The sequence below is a fragment of the Argiope bruennichi genome, chromosome 7 (genome assembly GCF_947563725.1).
Source record: "Argiope bruennichi chromosome 7, qqArgBrue1.1, whole genome shotgun sequence".
NCBI classification, from domain to species: domain Eukaryota; kingdom Metazoa; phylum Arthropoda; class Arachnida; order Araneae; family Araneidae; genus Argiope; species Argiope bruennichi.
In genome coordinates, this window is record NC_079157.1 from 26,416,788 (window position 1) to 26,435,970 (window position 19,183).

Below are 19,183 nucleotides of genomic sequence, written 5' to 3' on the forward strand. Positions count from 1 at the left end.
CATGCGCAGAAGCCTGGACGGTTTCCATATCAAATAATATATATTTTTACAGTTATTGTTTGGTTTTAATAGAATTTTCCTCTCCCTGGTATATCTAAATTATAAAAGAGACATCACAACCACAATTGGAAGACTCAGAACAGAACACCTGAGGATCATGCCTGATGGCTCCAGACTGTATGGAGAATGCAGACACTGTCCAGACGTGTAACTGGATCCGGAGCATATTTTTAGCTGCCGTTTTATTATTTCAATCCTTTTCAAAATAGACATTGATTGCACCAGGGATATTCTTTGTTCCGATAAAGCTGAAGATCTGGTTAGGGCTATTCTGCATGCTTTCGACCCAATCTAATTGTCCCCCTCTCTCTCTTTCCCCCTTAGGCCGCGGTGGCTTGGTGGTAAGATCTCGGCTTCGGAACCGGAGGGTTTCAGGTTCGAGACCCGATTCTACCGAAGAACCATCGTGTAAGGGGGTCTGTTGTACGTAAATCCGTCCTGACCAAACTTCCTCCCACTGATGTGGTGTGGAGAGGGGGTGAAAGTTCAGGTGTCGTCCTCGTCATCTGACCACGGTTCAAAATGACGAGGTCCGTCCCAAAATAGCCCTAGTCTTGCTTCAAACGGGATGTTAAAATAACTAAACTAAACTCCCTTTCCCCCCTTAATTTTTATTACACTTGTCACACGACAACAACAATAGAATTTCCCATTTGTCATGCCTATCGAACTTGTCTGTTTTTAAGTAGATCGAGCAAAATATTTCAAACTACGGAATAGTAAAAATATATAGAAGAGTTGTACTAGTAAATTAACTTTAAAAAAATGTTTGTCTGCCTTTCCACTCTTTAATACTCAGCACGTAAGCATGTTCTATTTGATTTTTCAAAGCAGCTTTTTTTTTTTTTTTTTTTTCAAAATAAAGATTCTGTTTGCGTGATGTGAAGATAACTCCTGTACTTACATACTAAAGGAAGAAAGAAAAAAATCCCGTGTGGCATTTTCCCGCGATGCTGCATTATAAATCGTTTGCTGAATGTTTTATATCAGACGAAACTCTTCGTGACTCCAAAGCATTTTGGCAGGATTTCCACCATTTTTTAGCAAATACATACATTCGGGTTTTTTTCCTTTTTCGTCTACGGAGTATACAAAGAAAATATTGCAGTAGTTCATATAATTCGAGAATTTTTATGAATCCCCGTGAGTTAAACCTAGTCCGAAGAAAAAAAATCTTGGAATTATGTTTATTTGTCTGTCTATCCTTGTAGACATGATATCGATCACTCATACCTCCAAATAGACAGATAATATGTAATGTATATTTTTATTATTAGAATTTTATTTCGATTTTAAATCTTGAAAGATCTGTTATCTTATTGATTGCCCGACGATTTGTGATTCGTGTATATCTATTTCAAACGCTCAAGCAAACTAGTTTAAACTCGTCCTCTCTAAAATTATAAATTGTGTGAGACCAGAATTATAGATCTCTTAGCCATCTTCAGAGACCAGCATTTTGCCTATGATATTAAATATATTCATTTATTCATGCCAATCAGCTTTGATGTACTACATTTTATTATAGTAAAACAACTAATTTATATTACATTTGCCACAGAACTTCAGAACATTCTAAATGATTAATTAAGTTTGAAAAATGACGGAATAAAATTGGTTAAATAGTTAAGTTGCTGAGGATTGATTAATTAAGAAGCTAAGGATTGATTAATTAAGAAGCTAAGGATTTTGTGAAAATATCATTTAGCGATAGATCTCGAGATTTGAGGGTGATGAGTTCTTATTAACTGCATCGAAAAAGCACAAGCCTTCATATAAAATGAAAATTAGCGGAATCGATGCAGTTGTTATAGCTGAGGAATTTTGCAGACATTTTTTCTGCAGAAAATATACAGTAAAATAGTATATATTTTTTCATTTCCCACAAAATTGGAGAGAGAGCAGACGGACACTGTGACATATCCAGAGATCATGATCTTTCTTATAAAATAAAAATTGATGAAATCGAATCAGGGGTTGGGGCTGGGAGATTGGTGCTTTGGTTTTAATTTTATAAATATATTGACAAACGCAAGATGACTGAGTTTTAAAATATAATATTTCCAACAAAATTATAGAGCTGTATTTATTTTTGGATTACATCCATTGATGAGTTTATTGTTAAGTACCTGAGAGGGAGAAAATAATAGCATGGAAACATTAAGAATGTGAAAACATGTAGTTTGTTATTTATTCCTCTCGCCCAAACTGTAAAGCTGTATTAAATTTTTGAGCCAAACATTCTGCAAAAAAAAACTCTAAAGTGCATATATTCTGTTCATTAAAAACAAAGCATAAACACAAAATACGCCTTTTATTTAAATATTCTCTAAAATCTATACGACTCTTATCGAATACTCATGTCATATTCTCACCAAACGACAGACGGACAATCTCTTAACGGATTTTGTTTAGAATTTGATGCCGATTTATATTTTAAATGATATAATTATGTATCTTTCAGATTTCCACGTATGAGCGTTTTGTGGTTCTCAACATTGGGAAGAAAGAAAAATATACATTTTCAATGTCTTTTTATAAACCGATTGAAATTAAAATTTGGTTTAGTTATATTAACGTCCCGTTGTAAAGCAACACTAGGGCTATTTTGGGAAAAACCTCGTAATTTTTAACCGCGGTCAGATGACGAGGACGACACCTGAGCTGGCACCCTCCCCCTCTGCACACCACACCACACCAACGGGAGGACTTTTGGTATGACAGGTTTAACGTGCTACAGACCCCCTTACACGAGGTTCTTCGGTGAAATCGAGTCTCGAACCTGAAACCCTATGGCTCACCAGCCGAGACCTTACCACCAGGCCACCGCTGCCTATTAAAATTTGGTACAGAACCGTATAGTTAAAGTTCACACACCAGATTGCATTTATCTAAATCGTTGTGTTTTTAAATTATAGCGTGGTATGGTGGTGTATGAATGTACAGACCAACAGATACGCAACTCCTTGGCTCCTTTGGTTTAAAATTTGATATGGACGTGCAATATAAATTCCGAAACTTTGTACCAAATTTCATTCACTTAGCTCTTTTGGTTTTGTAGTTATCGTGTTCACTCAAACTCAGAAAGCTAAACATTCTGTGAATGAATTTCTTTTAAAATTCGATAGAAATCTTCAAATTTGGAATAAAGCTCACCAATTATTACAAATGAATATATCAAATATTCGTTTTAAATGAAATATTAAATATGAATATATCAAATATTCGTTTTAAATGAAATATAAAATATGAATATATCAAATATTTGTTTTAAATGAAATATAAAATATGAATATATCAAATATTTGTTTTAAACGAAATATCAAATATTCGTTTTAAATGAAATATCAAATATGAATACATCAAATATTCGTTTTAAATGAAATATCAAATATGAATATATCAAATATTCGTTTTAAATGAAATATCAAGTATGAATAATCAAATATTCGTTTTAAATGAAATATCAAATATGAATACATCAAATATTCGTTTTAAATGAAATATCAAATATGAATATATCAAATATTCGTTTTAAATGAAATATAAAATATGAATATATCAAATATTTGTTTTAAATGAAATATAAAATATGAATATATCAAATATTTGTTTTAAACGAAATATCAAATATTCGTTTTAAATGAAATATCAAATATGAATACATCAAATATTCGTTTTAAATGAAATATCAAATATGAATATATCAAATATTCGTTTTAAAGGAAATATCAAGTATGAATAATCAAATATTCGTTTTAAATGAAATATCAAATATGAATACATCAAATATTCGTTTTAAATGAAATATCAAATATGAATATATCAAATATTCGTTTTAAATGAAATATCAAATATGAATAATCAAATATTCATTTTAAATGAAATATCAAATATGAATATATCAAATATTCGTTTTAAATGAAATATCAAATATGAATAATCAAATATTCATTTTAAATGAAATATCAAATATGAATACATCAAATATTCGTTTTAAATGAAATATCAAATATGAATATATCAAATATTCGTTTTAAATGAAATATCAAATATGAATATATCAAATTTCGTTAACACTATCAAATATTCGTTTTTTTCAGTCTTGGGGAGGAGTGAAGCATGAAAATTAATCAAAATTTAGAGATTGAATTTTTTGATGATTACAAACTTCCTCCAAACCAATCTTCGCAAACGAAAAAATAAAAATATATCGTGTTCTAATATAGGTTTCAATAATTACTTTTTCTAAATTTATCTTCTTCTGTCCATGTCTTTGATTTTCACGTCGAATATTTCGCACTTTGCTCAAGGAAATCCTCCCCCATGATTGAGAATCAGTGAATTTAATGATTAACCACCCCTTCACTAAAAATTCTCATCTTTCAGTACCGCTAATACCTTTCTGAGTGTTAAAGTCCCGCGAAGATTTGACCCTAATTGGGTAGATTGGAAAGTACCGGTAAGAATTTCGCACCGTCATCCGCTTTTCAAGGCCGGCTCGCTGATGATCAACTCAAGGATAAACTACAAAGGTATAGTTAGAAAGCGATTTAAAATGTCATTTAAATTCTTCCGTGTTTCAGAGCTTGATGAAGTACCTTGCGGTTGAGGGGGGCTGCCCAGAAATTAATTTTGAGCGCTTTTCAATGGACTATAATGCTCTAGAATGGACTGCCATTAAATATTCTAAGTCATTCGTTTTTAATCTATCGTAGATAACTTTTAAATAAATGGTCCACCTTTAACTTGTTAAGAATTCGAAAATTTGAAATTCGAACTCCTTTCTCACTTTATTGAATGCCAAAGATAAAGTACTGTTATTGTCAAAAATACGATATTTAGACTTAGTTGGATTTCTTCATTTTAGACTCCTCTGAGTCTAAAAGAATTCGCTTTTGATCTACAAATTGTTTACTAGATAACCCTAAAAGTACAATGAGGCGGATGAATTAATTTATAAATGTGGTCTCTCCATCGAAATTTTAGATATTGGTGAAGTTTTTGACCTTATCAGAAACAAACTTACAAATACATATTCGATACTCTTCACATCATTATGAAGTGACCAATGCAAGTGGTCTCTTCTGCATTTTCTTTTTTATCTTTTAATAAAATTGTTATCCCTTTCTGCCTTCCTAAGCATGAAAACTGTAAACAATGGGCACGGTCTGGAATCCCACCAGTACTCAGATTTTTATTACTCTCGAAAAAGGAGACATGGCCAAGGATGAAGGCAGACAATTCAAGACGAGTGCCTTCATCTTTCTATTCTTTTGTAGAGTTGCAGAGTTTGACTTGATCATCTTGTTTTTTTTTTTTTTTTTTTTTTTTTTTGGTGTGTGTGTGTGTGTGTGTGTGTGTGTGTGTGTGTGTGTGTGTGTGTGTGTGATACGTTGTTATAAAGGCAAAATTGTACTACACTTAAGTAAATATACAATAGTCGGGGGGGGGAAACTCATATTAGCTGATTGCATGAAAATATTGTCTGCTTTACTGCCTATTCAAAATAAGAGCTTTAATATTATGTTTTGTTGGAATTCATGTGATGTGGTAGTAATAAAGTAGCAGACACTGTTCTCAAATCTGTTCCTTTTTTACTCTCTTGTGCCGAAGTATTGATAAAGTCTTGTAATTGTCGGTATATTCAAACTCCAGAATTTGACAAATGTCTAAATTTCAAACCCTCCCAAGTTAAAAAAAAAAAAAAAATCGAAAATATCTGTCTGTGACAAAGATAACTAACAACCCGCTTTCAGTTAAATGGGTGAAATTTAGTTTGCGGTTTTTTACACCAAATTTGTATATTTCTGTTGAATTTTGAGGTAAATTAAGTTCAGAGGAAGTCCGTCTATCTGGCTGTTCGATATTAGTTAACATCATAACTACAAACCGAAGAGAATTGGAAAAATGAAATTCTGTACACAGATTTAATGTCAAAAGCATAGACACGCATCAAAGTTTGAGCCAAACCTAATAAGGAGATGACCATTTTATCTGTCTGTATTTTCATTGAATCACGTAAATACGATAACTCAAAAACGCTATGACTTAAATATATGAAGTATGATATGTGATTTTGCAACTACAAGTGTATAAGTGTCTGTGTCAAATCTACGTTTCAATAAGTTGGTAAAAAACGCGTCTAAAATACAAATTCGATTTTTGGATACTATTAAGCGCATGCCAAGAATGAGTCGCCAAATAACTCGCCAAGGATGACACGATAGATTCAGTAAAAATGCTAAGTTTTTGTCAAATGTTAATATTTCGTTACCGTTGTACATCAATGACATGTTTTCTGGGATAACACCTTTATTAATGTTAGAACTACGCGAATCACTACCTTTTTTTATTAGAAAAGTTTTTCTAATCTAAATCCATAATTTGTCATTTATATGAATATGGGACATAAGTGTTTGTCTCAAAAGCATCTCAACATGGAGAGAAAACACCTATGTGACCTACGTGTCATTCTAATTTTATTTTCATCAATCGATTGCTAATCGAATGTTCTTTTAATTCCCACTATGACCGCGTTTTCAATAGTCATCTATAACTTAGCAAGACTTTAAAAAAACGTAACATACTTCCGGTCATATATTTTTAATATTTTTTAATTATTCATTTTTTGCTTGTATTTAGTATATACATTTTGATTTCTGATTGCATTTTTTCTACTTTTTATTTAAACAGTTATCTCCGTTTTTTAAAAGTTATTTTGTCGAACAATTTATGTTGCTTCTTAAATTTTATTATTGATGCCATTTGATATAATTTTAGCCATTTTCACGGCACGGTTTTGCCAAGTATGGCTATTGCCCAAAACAATTGAAGCGAACTAGCTTATCTATATTGGTTAGACTCAGTTCGTTTGGTAAATTACTCAGTTCGTTTCGTTATAAGGAAATATCTTTTAAATTTAAGAAATGAATATAATATTCGAATGTAATTATTTTGTGGTTTATAATACTCTAATATCCTTTTATTTGTTTTCCTTCAATACAGGTTGAGTGCCATGCATATCTACCACAGTTCGAACTGCAGGAACTCTGCAAAGAACTCAAAATAGCCTTAACAGCTTACTCACCCATTGGGGCGCCTGGACAACAGAGGTACGTTTCATCTGTCTTGTATTTAAAGATTTTGTTTAAGAATTAAAATTATTCAAAGGAGAATTATTATGCGCCTTGTATTAATAAAACAAACATTTAGTATTTTACATAGCCATCTGTATATTTAAAATAATGTTACAAACCTGTAATGTTACTTCCCAGCAAGGTTAGTTCAATCACCGAAAAGACCGTTTTACGATCAGCTCTGCTGGATGCTGATCGGATGACGAATCAGTGATGTCAGGGCTTGGCAACAAACGTGGCGACCATTTGGCATCTTTGACGAAAAAAACGATATTACTGGAAACTTCTAGAATTTTAGCAATTCAGGCAATAGGAACCGAGATACGCCGGATTGGTCTAGAACCTTCTCTGCCCGCCTCCCGGGAACTATAAAAGGCCAGTAGTCTCAATCTACAGTCAGCCAGAGTCGTAGTCGGGAAACGAATCGTGTAGAGAGTCTACGGCGAATAGTTGGATCAGTCCTGCGAAGAGCTCAAGAGATTGCTGAACTAAGCTGTGTGCCGAATCCTGGTGTTCGTTGTGGAGTAGCCAATCATGTTGTAGTGAGTCGGCAGTTGGATACAGATAAAGAAGACAGTAGAGAATTGCAGTCGTTTGGAGAGATCGTAGAGTGAAGCTACGCAGATTCCCCCCTCCTGCTGAATTCTTTCTAATCGCTTTATGTGCTTTTTTTTTGTACTACCGATAATTACTACTTATGGACTTGTTGCAATGTGCTGAAGTGTGTTTCCTGTGTTCGTCTCGGCTGTATATTTATCGTCTTTGTGTTAGTAAAAGTTGTCGTTTGTCACAAAAGGACTATTCATTTCATCGACCCACAAATCGGAAAAGAACTCCCGACGGAAGTAAATCCGTAACGATAAATTGGAAAACCAAGGAATTTGTCTCCCAATCCTAACTACAAGTCCGATTTCATCTATAGCGGATGAAACTTCGTGACTCCCATATATCTCATCAATGATCGCCTATTCTCAATTTGGAAAAAATAAAACTACTTCGATGCACGTACTGTACAGAAGAAATTTCAGCAGTGTCCTCTTTCATTGTGCAAACATGCATTCCAAATTTCATATATCTTGCATAATTTCTTCTTGGCATTGGAATTGTATTTTCTGCCAATGTATTTGTGATCCCTCATTTCTTTTAAAAGTAATACATGCATGGAGATGTAATTGTATCGTTGAAAATTTTCAAACCTTAAGCATTTCTCTTTTAAGCAGTGAAACTGTTTTTTTTAAAAAAATGACCTCATAAACATTTCTAAAATGAGAAAATTTACTCTTTTCATTAATTTCTTAAAAGCTATGTTGCTCGAATTGCATTCACTTTAAAACGAACATTATTTGAATACCAATCAGTCTTTCCAAATCATTTTACTCTTCAAAATAAATTTCTTTTGGATCTATTACATCACATTTTACATTCAAACGGAGCCACCGCAATTCTTTTAATGGAAATCTCATCTCCCCAATGCTTCGGAATTCGCAATGTTTATTCCAAACCATTCAAACACCGAAATGGAATAGAGTCATTCCATTTGCTTGGTTCAATTTTGTTTTGGTACTTGTTTCACGTTGTGTTTGAAATACAATTTTATTTCCCAAAGACTCGCGTTTGTTCAAATATTGACTGTGAGAAAAAAACGTTGAGCATAAAGAGAAGGAAAAGTGACGAAACATGTGTAATATAAGCTCAAATATATTCGTACGTTCGATTGAACAACTTCAAATAAATAAGTACAAAAATGTTGGAATTATGTTATTTTCTACTAAATAAATTAAAATCGTTTAAGGTAACCGACTACGTTCGAAGGAATATTTTTGAACAATTGGATTTTTTGAAAACTATTTATGGATTTTTTTTAAAACTATTTATGGTTTTTAGATGTATTGTCAATTATAAACACTATAAATACAAAAAAAAATTATTTTGAAATATAATATATTTTGAGAAATAGGACAATTTGTAGTAAATTTTAATGAAATTTAACCAAAGCGGTTAACACTCTACACAAAATTGTAATGCAGTAATCCTATTTTTCTTTGTACACAAGTTATAGAATATAATGATGAATGAAATGAACCAAAATCTAAGAAACATTTTGAGATGCAAAGAAATTGTGGGGAAAAATATACATATATATATACATTTTTTCCATACATTTACAACTTAATTTTTCTAAAAACACCTATAAATGAAAAAGTATTTCATCAACAATAAAACTTTTGGTTCATTTCATTGCCCACAGTATTTAAAACACACGCTGAAATTTTTATGTAAATATCTCTATTAGTTTTTGAGATATCATGTTAACGATGGATAATTTTTATGAAAATTAAAGTTTGAGAAAATGGAAGTTAAATCATTTTTTAGTTAAAACTTTTCTTTAAAATTCTCCTGGATGATAGGTCAGACCTTCCTTTTCCTAGAAAATACTATTTTGGAAAGAGGAAAGCCTGAACTACAAGAAATAATAATAAAAAAAGAATTCGCCAATGTGGTCGATAACGAGTGTTTTCAACGTAGTCGGATACTTTAATACGGAATTTTCATACATCCATTTAAAGCAGATTTGCTTTATTGCTTTTAAAATGTATTGCTTTTAAATATCTTCTAAACAAAATAAAGCAAACATTCAACCATACTCAGAATGTAATATTCTGCAGGACAAACCATTGGAATTATAATTTTTAAATTTTAATTAATTAAAAACTAAGCTAAATTTCGAAATTTTCCCACAAGATCTTCTTTAAGCATAATAACGCTTGAAACCAAAAAATATTATGGCACCATATTTAAATTCAAAATGATCGTTTCGGTGATCCGATTAAATTATTGCAGAATTTTTACAGTTTTCCTCAAATTTTAATAGAGTTTTAATAATATTTTTCAAGTAATTAATTTCTCGTATACGTAGTTTAGAGAAAATATAGTAATTGTAAAAAAATATTGAACTCGAGATGTTGACGAATCTACGAAATCTCCCTGAGTTTAAAAAAGACATTTTTGGAAAATGTCTGTTGTCTGTGACAAAGATAACTCAATAACGATTTGAACTAGACAGTCGAAACTTGATATACGGTCTTTACACAAAATTTGCAGATTTCTGTCAAATTTTGAATGAATCTGGTAATAGGAAGTCTGTCTGTCTGAAAATAAGCTAACACGATAACTACAAAACGGAGAGAGCTAGATAGATAAGATTCGGACACAGATTTAATACCTAAAGTGTAGACACGAATTTTGAGTCAGATTCAACAAATAGTTGACTGTCTGTCGATATGTACTTTTAGAAACACATAAACACAATAACTAAAAAAGAACACTCAAAAATATATTGCCGCATTGAAGAAAGGCAGCCGAATCTGCATGGCCGAATGGTCATGGCACTGGTCTCATGATCAGGAGACCTGGGTTCGAATCCCGCTAGAGACAATGCGATTAATAGAATATGTAAATACTTAATTCCTTGATTTTATGTTTTCCTTTATTTCATGTTCCAGAAGATACTGGACATTTCTTTAGTTTACCAGACAAGTGTTCTGGACTTTTCTTACTGTCTCCAGAAGAGTATTCTGGAACTTTTTCTGCTTGTATAAAAGCAGAAGATTTGTCAGGGACTATTCTGAGTTCAAAGTTCAGTTAATAAATTGGTTTAACTCTACCTCTTGTGTGTGTCATTGAGTTCTATACTATAGTTCTACGTGACAATATCACATTTGGTATGAGAATTTGTCATTGCTAGTGCAGTTTTGTGTCAAATTTTTACTTCAGTCGATTGAGAAAAACATGTCTAAATCCCAAATTCGATTTTGGGATACTATTAACCGCATGCCAGAGATTAATCTCCAAAACACCTCCCCAAGGATAACACGATAGATTCAATAAAATTGCTAAATTCACGCCAAAAGAATATTTCGTAAATAATGGACACCGGTGCCATGTAAGGCATTCTTTGGCTTGACTTGTAAAATGCAGACGGATGAAACCATCAAACCAGAAGACAAGAGATTCGAATCTAGTCTCACACTACTTCGAGATATACTTTCAAATTGTTTTCCTTTTGTGTAAAAAAGGTCATATTTTTTTTTCTTTTAGGGATAAGGAACATGCTTTGATAGCAGATCCGACTCTCACGCCCCTCTGTGAAAAATACGGGAAATCTCCTGCTCAGGTAAGTTGATTATAAAATGAACTCATAAATTGCACTTTTAAGCACAAGATACTAATGCTCCTCTGCTTAACTCATACTTTGACAGAGTAAACTAAGGATCAAGCTTTTGCTTTACAAATCTGTCATGCGAACAGTCTTATACCATAATTCCCTACCATCAGATTAAGAAATTGTGTTTAAAAATTAGCAGTGAATGCAACTGCAAATACCCCATAGTATACCAGACTTACAGTTTGGCTCGTGATTTTAAAATTATATATGTTTTAGGCCATATCAAAGATGATTTGAGCAAATGTTTCTAAAAATAAACGAATTGCTTCAGAATCTTTCCGCTTATGGTCCAATTATCTGAAGTATTCCTCAAATGGCCTCGTGGCATTTTGAAACATTCATTCAGTCATTTTCCATGGACTAAGGAAACATTTTGTCTCTCGATTAAACTGCAAATCTAAATCATGCTTTTTAAAAAATTTCCAAATTATTTTCAGCATACTCAAAATGCGCTACATTGTGCTCGTCGCGATCGTTTTCATGATTTTTTAATTATCGTCAGCTCTTCAACAACTTTTTTTCAAATAACTTTCTGTTTAGCATTATAGTAAGGAGCTTTTTCTTTCATTGATTTAAGCTCTTTCCTTTTATAAACTAATTTACAAATAATCTTTTTTTCTCTGTTTTTCTTTCATTCTGTTCTTAAGTAAAAATAATTATTTTATTTAAATTCAACTAATACTGATGTGGTGTTACAAGATTGACACTAAGTAACTGCACTCTGCAACTATGACCCCGTTCCCAAGCTTGAATTTAGCACCAGCAAATTACAAATAATGACGTGAATTTTAGACCATATTTTAGTTCAATATGGAATTGATAAACATGTGTGATTATCATTTAAAAAAGGACATTACTCAATTTTACCCATAAAATTGAAATTTATCTACAATTCAACTACATCTGGAGAGTAATAATGAAAAAACGTAGTTTACAAAAATATACCAGCCATTTAGCCTGAAATTGTAAATAAAAACTTTATCGCATTAAAATTCAAAAATCATTTCCGAGGAAAGAAAATTTGACTTTTACCAATAAAATTATTTTAGAAATGAGAACGCATCGAATTCCGTAAAAGTTCGATTTTAAAAAGCAAGCCGTGTTTATCTTTATAAATTAAGCTAGAACTAAATGGACTGGGGAAAAGTTTTCCAACTTTTCCAAGTATGAAAAAGAACTCCATAAGTATTAATTTAAAACCGTTTCGTGAATTGTTCAGACGTCAAGTCGCTACTTTCGTTAGTCCTAACTTTCGACAAATTACTGCGGGGCAGAGCATCTCAAAAAAAAAATCATCATTGTTGAAAAAGAGGTTTTGATTGCTTTTTAGAAAACTTTTGAAAAAGTTTCCAGAGCACCATGAAGATTTCCACTACTATCCAAAATTGATTAGACATGTTCAGTAAAGAACAACAACAACAAAAAGAATATGATTGAATCACCAATTCCAAATTTCATTTGGTTTTTTCCTTTGGAAATCTTGAAATTATTACTGAAAAAAGTAAAGGTAAAGAATCCACTGTGATTTTTTTATGAATTTTTAAATGAGGGTTGTGGTCGAGTCACGATCAGGTCAGCTTGTGACCAAATTTTCTGAATACTAGTCACTATAAGTTGTTTTGCAATCAAAATTGCAATTATCATTACCTTACAATCCCAGAACCATGATGGAAAGAATGTTCAATTTTTCTTCATCGCCCGAAGCTGAATACTGATGTGAATGTTAAAAAATTGATGAATTAAACTAATGTAATTTTTATAAGTATTTTATAGTGCATAAATAATAATTAATCATGAATTTACTACAACCCGCCCTGGACAAAAAAAACTAGATGACTGGATCGCAGCGACAGCAACACTGGCGGGAACTATGGTTGAGTCCTAATAACCATCACCGGCCACGGTACAACACTTCCCGTGGGAAGTACGCCCCTTCATTGATGGGAAGTAACCAACCCCCTCCTCTTCTGTAACTTCCAGGATGGCGAGAATCAACCACCATATCGGAAGTTTCTCGTACAAATAATAATAATTAAAAACGATCAATTCCTTTCCTTTTAAAATACTGCGGTTTAATAGAATTTGCATCTCCGAACTCCATGTATGACAAAAGTAAAACGCAACTCATTTCACCAAGAAACCTTTGGATATATTAAAAAATAAATCGTTCCATAAAAATAAATCGTACTATTTCAACAATATAGCGTTCTGTTGTTAATATTGATGAAATAATTTGAAATGAATGAAGTTTTTATTGCTAAATTATGTATTATAACTTCTAAAAATCCATAATATTAAGAAAAAAATCGATTAGTTTTCTAATGTGAAGAATTTTTTTTTTAATGAATAGCAGTGCTAACATATTTACAAATTTGCATATAAACTGTTCTAAAACAGTTAATCTCCAATTAATTACTTGCGTAGAAAAGTCGCATAAACTACATTTGTTGCACTGACACGAAATATGGATGAAATGTGTAAAATTTACGTAAAATAATCGTTCAATAACATCCGCTCTCTATCGCAAGAAACTTTAATTTATTCTGTAAAAGAATCTATTCCATTTTTCTGGCAGAACGGAAATTTGAAAGTCTCATCAGTTTTGCATATATATTAATCCAGATGGCAACCATATGCTAAGTAGATTGCCTAGAAACTTCATAAACATCGCTTCCAGGATCGCGGTATTTGCAAATGTTCCGGCTTCTCTTAAATATTTCTGAATATACTTTTCAATATAACTTGTTTTAAGTTATTTTTTGGTTTGACAGCATTTCATAGTAAGAAAAATCAAAGGATCTTAGAATTTCTAATCAAAAACATCGTAGTATGATAATGTTTATAACAATGATTTTGAATTGGTTTTTAACTATTTTTTAATTTTTACTCTGATTTATACCAATAATGTGCTCGAAAACAAAACCGAATTGTGAGTTATTAAAAAAATAATCACTACTTTTTATTCTTATAGATTTTGCTACGTTATTTAGTTCAAAGAAACATTATCGTCATTCCAAAGAGCACTAATCCTAAGAGACTCAAGGAGAATATACAGGTATGAATTCTTATTGGTTTCTATACTCATAATATTTTTTTCAGTTTAACCAAATTAAGTTATTTTAAAATTCTAATGAAATCTTATTCATTTAAATAAAACCTAAGTGTTAAATCTATACAATTTATGTGGCTCAAAATAAATAAGTAAAGAAAATAATAAATTATGACTTTCAGTGAAAATATCGTGTGCAAAATTTTCCACTATTTTGTTTTTGATAAATTTTTGTAAATAAATTTTTTGTTTTCGTCTGCAAAATAATTTTCTCTATTTGTTTATTAAAAATTATCCTCTATGAAATATGTTGTTGCCATGCTAATGTAACTTAAATGTAAAGAAAAGTATGAAAAACAAATTTTATTGAAAAAACAGTTGTGATAAAAATTTTGCCATTAAATAGAATGTTTTAAAAATACGATAGGCTATAATTCAAAATAATTAAAAAGCTGCAAATTACGTGAAGAGCCTTTTTTGGAAATTTATCAATAGGGGAATTTATTGTAATGTTGTTAACCATCTCAAATGATGTTATTCATCTTATATAAAAGTCTATCATAATAAATGTGATTAATGAATGTGTAATTTTTCTCATTAGTTATAAACCATTAAATAGCTTCAAAGAAGAAAAATATTATATTTATGTTCATTTAGATTCAGGAAACACTAGTTTATTAATTTACTATTTATGTATCAAATCTAGCATAATAAACCATACTAACTTTAAATAAAAGTAAATCAAAAATTATCTTCAAAATATAGATGATATTTATTCCAAACTACTGCAGTTCTAATTTTTTAAATTTGTCAAATGCTTTTTATCTAATTTATAAATCCTTTCGTTAAACGTTGCTGTTTATTTTTTAAATAATGTTTCATTCGATTTATGTTTTCTCCATCACACTAAAATAACGGTGTAAATATAATTATTTAAAATATTTTTTTAGCATTCGATTTTATTTATTGTATAATTTCGCTTCTATGTGGAGTTAAGAAATAGTGAAAACTATTAAGAACTTTCTATCTATAAGAATTATATTTGTTGATCCTTCACTTTTCTCAACGGATTTCTTACGGAAATGATATATCATGAAGTTGGCGAAAATCTCCTTTTAAATTTGGATTATATTTCCGAAGTTAATATTTTTAAATTTAAAACGGTAAATGATAAATTATATTGACATCTTTCCTTTGTATTCTTAGATAAAACGAAAGAAATCATTGTACTCAAGATCTTGAAGATTTTTTCTGCGTTTTAGAATTCCCTAAGTTTGATAAGATGCATTTTAGAAATCATATAAATTTTTAAAAACTCAAAAATGATACTACTAAGATAGAAGAAATTTCATATTTGATCTTTATTTCAAAATTAATAGAAAATTTGTCAAATTTTAGAAGCAAAAAAAATTGCAAATCAAAACTCTTTCTGTCGCATGCTTGTAAATAAAATAACTTTAAAATTAACAAAACAAAGCGATGAAATTGATGATTTGGAATTTGAGGTCATTCCATTCACAGCTGACTGTCTGTCTATCTATCTATACAGTACAACTTAGACAAAGCACGTTAGGTATATGGTGTTCGTTCCAAAATTGTAGATATATCTGGAATAATTATAGGCCTAATTGGTCCACAAGAAGTTGCTTGGAATACATATAAGTCAAGACTAAAACATCATTCTACGAAGTTTTGGATTAGAAATTTGAATTTCTTTTTCTGGAAATGGTATTATTATTTCACAGCTAAATCAAAATAACCGGAAAATTAAACAAAAATTAAAATCGTAGTGCTTTCAATTCGTTGTTTAGAAAAAAAATATCATTTATTGCAATGATCTCAAGAAGAACCTCAAATAAAATATCATATTTATGTATTAAAGTCGCTAAAATATCGAAGATAATAAATTGCGATCACACTTTTTAATCATCCACTTTATTTTAATTCTAATGATGCTTTTTTTTTACATTTTATTTTACTTATTTCTTTCAGATCTTTGATTTTTCTCTCTCCGAAGAAGATATGGAAGTGATGAAATCCATGGCTAAAAATCGAAGATATTTTTCATTCACCAGCTATAAAGGGTAAGAAGCTACAATCTTTGCTCATTACCGTTTCCTTTCTATGAGAGTTTTTCCCCATCTGTTTGAAAAGATTATAGAAAAAATTAGTTAATCGGATTTCACTTACTTTTTTAAAGATCTGCTTATTCCGACTAATTAGACATTTAAGAAAACATTTTTTTTTCAACTATGAAAGAAATTTTTTTAAAAGGATAACTGCTATATGAAATGCAAAGAAATTAAATTAATGTTCCCAGGAAATGCTTTTGAGAACGATGCTTTCCTACAAATTAGAGAATTTGGAACTATTCTATCATTAAAAGACATCGTATGAATTGATTTCTCTGGAAAAAAAAATATGGTGTAATTCATTTTTATAGAAACTACGTTTTATGTAAATTTGTAAGTATGGTATCAGTTTTTTCCCTTGTTTTTAATTAACATTTTGTTGTTTTGTTTTGCGTCTTAAGATAATCGGAAACAATTAGACCAGATTTCTGTAATTGTATTCTGAATAGACAACAAAAATTGGACCCAAATTAAATAAAGATAAAAAGAATTTCAACCAATTAATTGATTGACAAAAAAATACGTATTTTATAATTAAATAAGACATATTTTCATACTGAAAACATTTATTGATGCTGATAACGAATATTATTACATTTCTACCATAATAACAGAAATCTGTAATGTGGTTAGAAAACATAATGTAATACCAGGTGAATAGCAAAATTCTTATCTAGATGATAAATATTAAAAGCTGTGGTTTATTACGTATCAATGCAAACATCAGTGACACATTTTTTTTTCCTTTCTTGTATAAAAAATATACAAAGAAATATTATAATTATCAAAAATTCTTTTTTGTCATTTTGATGAATCTCCATATTTCTGACTTTCCTGATTTCGTAAAAAAATATTTATTACATCTGTCTATTGTTTATATTTTCTCTTAATTAGATAATTTAAAAAGGAAATGACCTATAGAGATGAAATTTGATGTAGACACCAAAATTGTGGATTTCTATCAAATATAGGCAATGTTCGTCTGTGGGAAATCTGTGTCTATCTGTCCACTGGGAATGTGAAAGAATGATAATTTTTGAAAATTAAATTATTGTAATTTTATCCTCAAAATTATAGATGAATTTCAAATTTTGGACCACATTCGTCAATTGATTGATTATCTTTTTTTCTATTTATATATTTGTGTATATCTGAATGTGAGATAATTTTAAAAATTCAATGACATAAATTGTTCTTAATATAACAGAGTTTTGAAGTTTGAATATAGTGACGATGTATTGTTTTAATATTTGTAGAAATTAATTATCAGTTAATTGTTTAATTAAATTTTTAATTTCTTCTGTTAATTCACCACCTGTTAAAGAATTTGAGTATAAAAATTGATTTTAAATTTTCAGAATATTTATAATAATAAATAATAATAAAAAAAATTAAATGCAAAAGAAATCTACCTTTTAGCCGGATAATAAAAGTATTATTAAAAATTAAATTTATATTTTCTCTCCAAACCTCCACGTATAGGAAAATTTTTAACTGTTCAAGTAACTGAAGCGATTGGTTACTCATAATAAAAATAAAAGTTAGGAAATAAAGATAAGAAAAAAGCATTGAAAACAATACAGATTGAACTTTTTATATTCGTAACAATTTCTCCATATGATTTCCTTTGGTCATATGGGCCACATCAATACATTATTCCATTTCTATACTACGTGAAGTATTCTCTGCTACTTAATGCCTCATTTATATCGAACATTATTTCGCTCAATGTCAGATCCAAATGAGGCATTAAAACTGAGCTTAATCCTAAGAGATCCTAATAAATGAAGGCAAAGAAATAAATTCAGGAGCTTTAGAGATTGTTACGAAAAATCATTCACTGAGTGAATAATAAAAGTAATTCAATATGCTGGATAATGGACGATGAAGTTTTCTTCAATGAATATCCCGAAGAAAATAAGTACTTCGGATCTGTGTGATAAAAATGCAGCCAAAATGTACACAAAGAAAAACACTGGTAAACACTAACACTACATTAGCAGATGGCAAATTCCTAATTAAATACCAGCACGGCACATGTTGATGCTAGCGCGAAAAAAAATCATTTCGACACGCTAGAAGGTAATCTAAGTAACTATCTGGCAACATAAATTGTTGATGTTAGAACAATCAATATTGGGACTTGAATTTCGTCAGTTCTTCACCGAACATATTTGCTCAATGCCACCCTTGTGTGTGTGTGTGTGTGTGTGTGTGTGTGTGTGTGTGTGTGTGTGTGTGTGTGTGTGTGTGTGTGTGTGTGTGTGTGTGTGTAATGATATTTTAAACTCTTAATTTAAACCAAACTAATTTCCAAAACTTTATCTTAATTTAGCCCAAAGTAAAATATTCTCTTATTTCCTGATCTAATTCCACTTTCGGTTTAATTAATTCCTTTATAAAAATAATGCGCCATCAATAAGTGATACTTCCGTTGCCCTTCTCAAGATCAACACATGTATTCCATCGGCAAGTGGCCGGAAATCCTATGTTATATAAGACAAGTGATCATTTGTTCCGTTCCTTTTTCCCCTTTCTTACTTCTGCTTTGTGTATATATATATATATATATATATAT

General features: G+C 30.5%; 2 protein-coding genes across 2 annotated transcripts in view; one reads left to right on the forward strand and one right to left on the reverse strand.

Annotated features, from left to right (window-relative positions):
* LOC129975680 (uncharacterized) overlaps positions 1-19,183 on the reverse strand; it is a 182,104-nt gene that overhangs the window by 125,641 nt on the left and 37,280 nt on the right. The gene's annotated exons all lie outside the window — the stretch shown is intronic.
* Positions 1-19,183, forward strand: part of LOC129975681 (aldo-keto reductase family 1 member A1-like) — a 65,539-nt gene that overhangs the window by 45,259 nt on the left and 1,097 nt on the right. The window contains exons 6-9 of the mRNA XM_056088807.1: positions 7,069-7,175; positions 11,298-11,373; positions 14,396-14,479; positions 16,466-16,557. Of these exons, the coding sequence (XP_055944782.1) occupies positions 7,069-7,175; positions 11,298-11,373; positions 14,396-14,479; positions 16,466-16,557 (359 nt within the window). The remainder of the gene's footprint in view (positions 1-7,068; positions 7,176-11,297; positions 11,374-14,395; positions 14,480-16,465; positions 16,558-19,183) is intronic.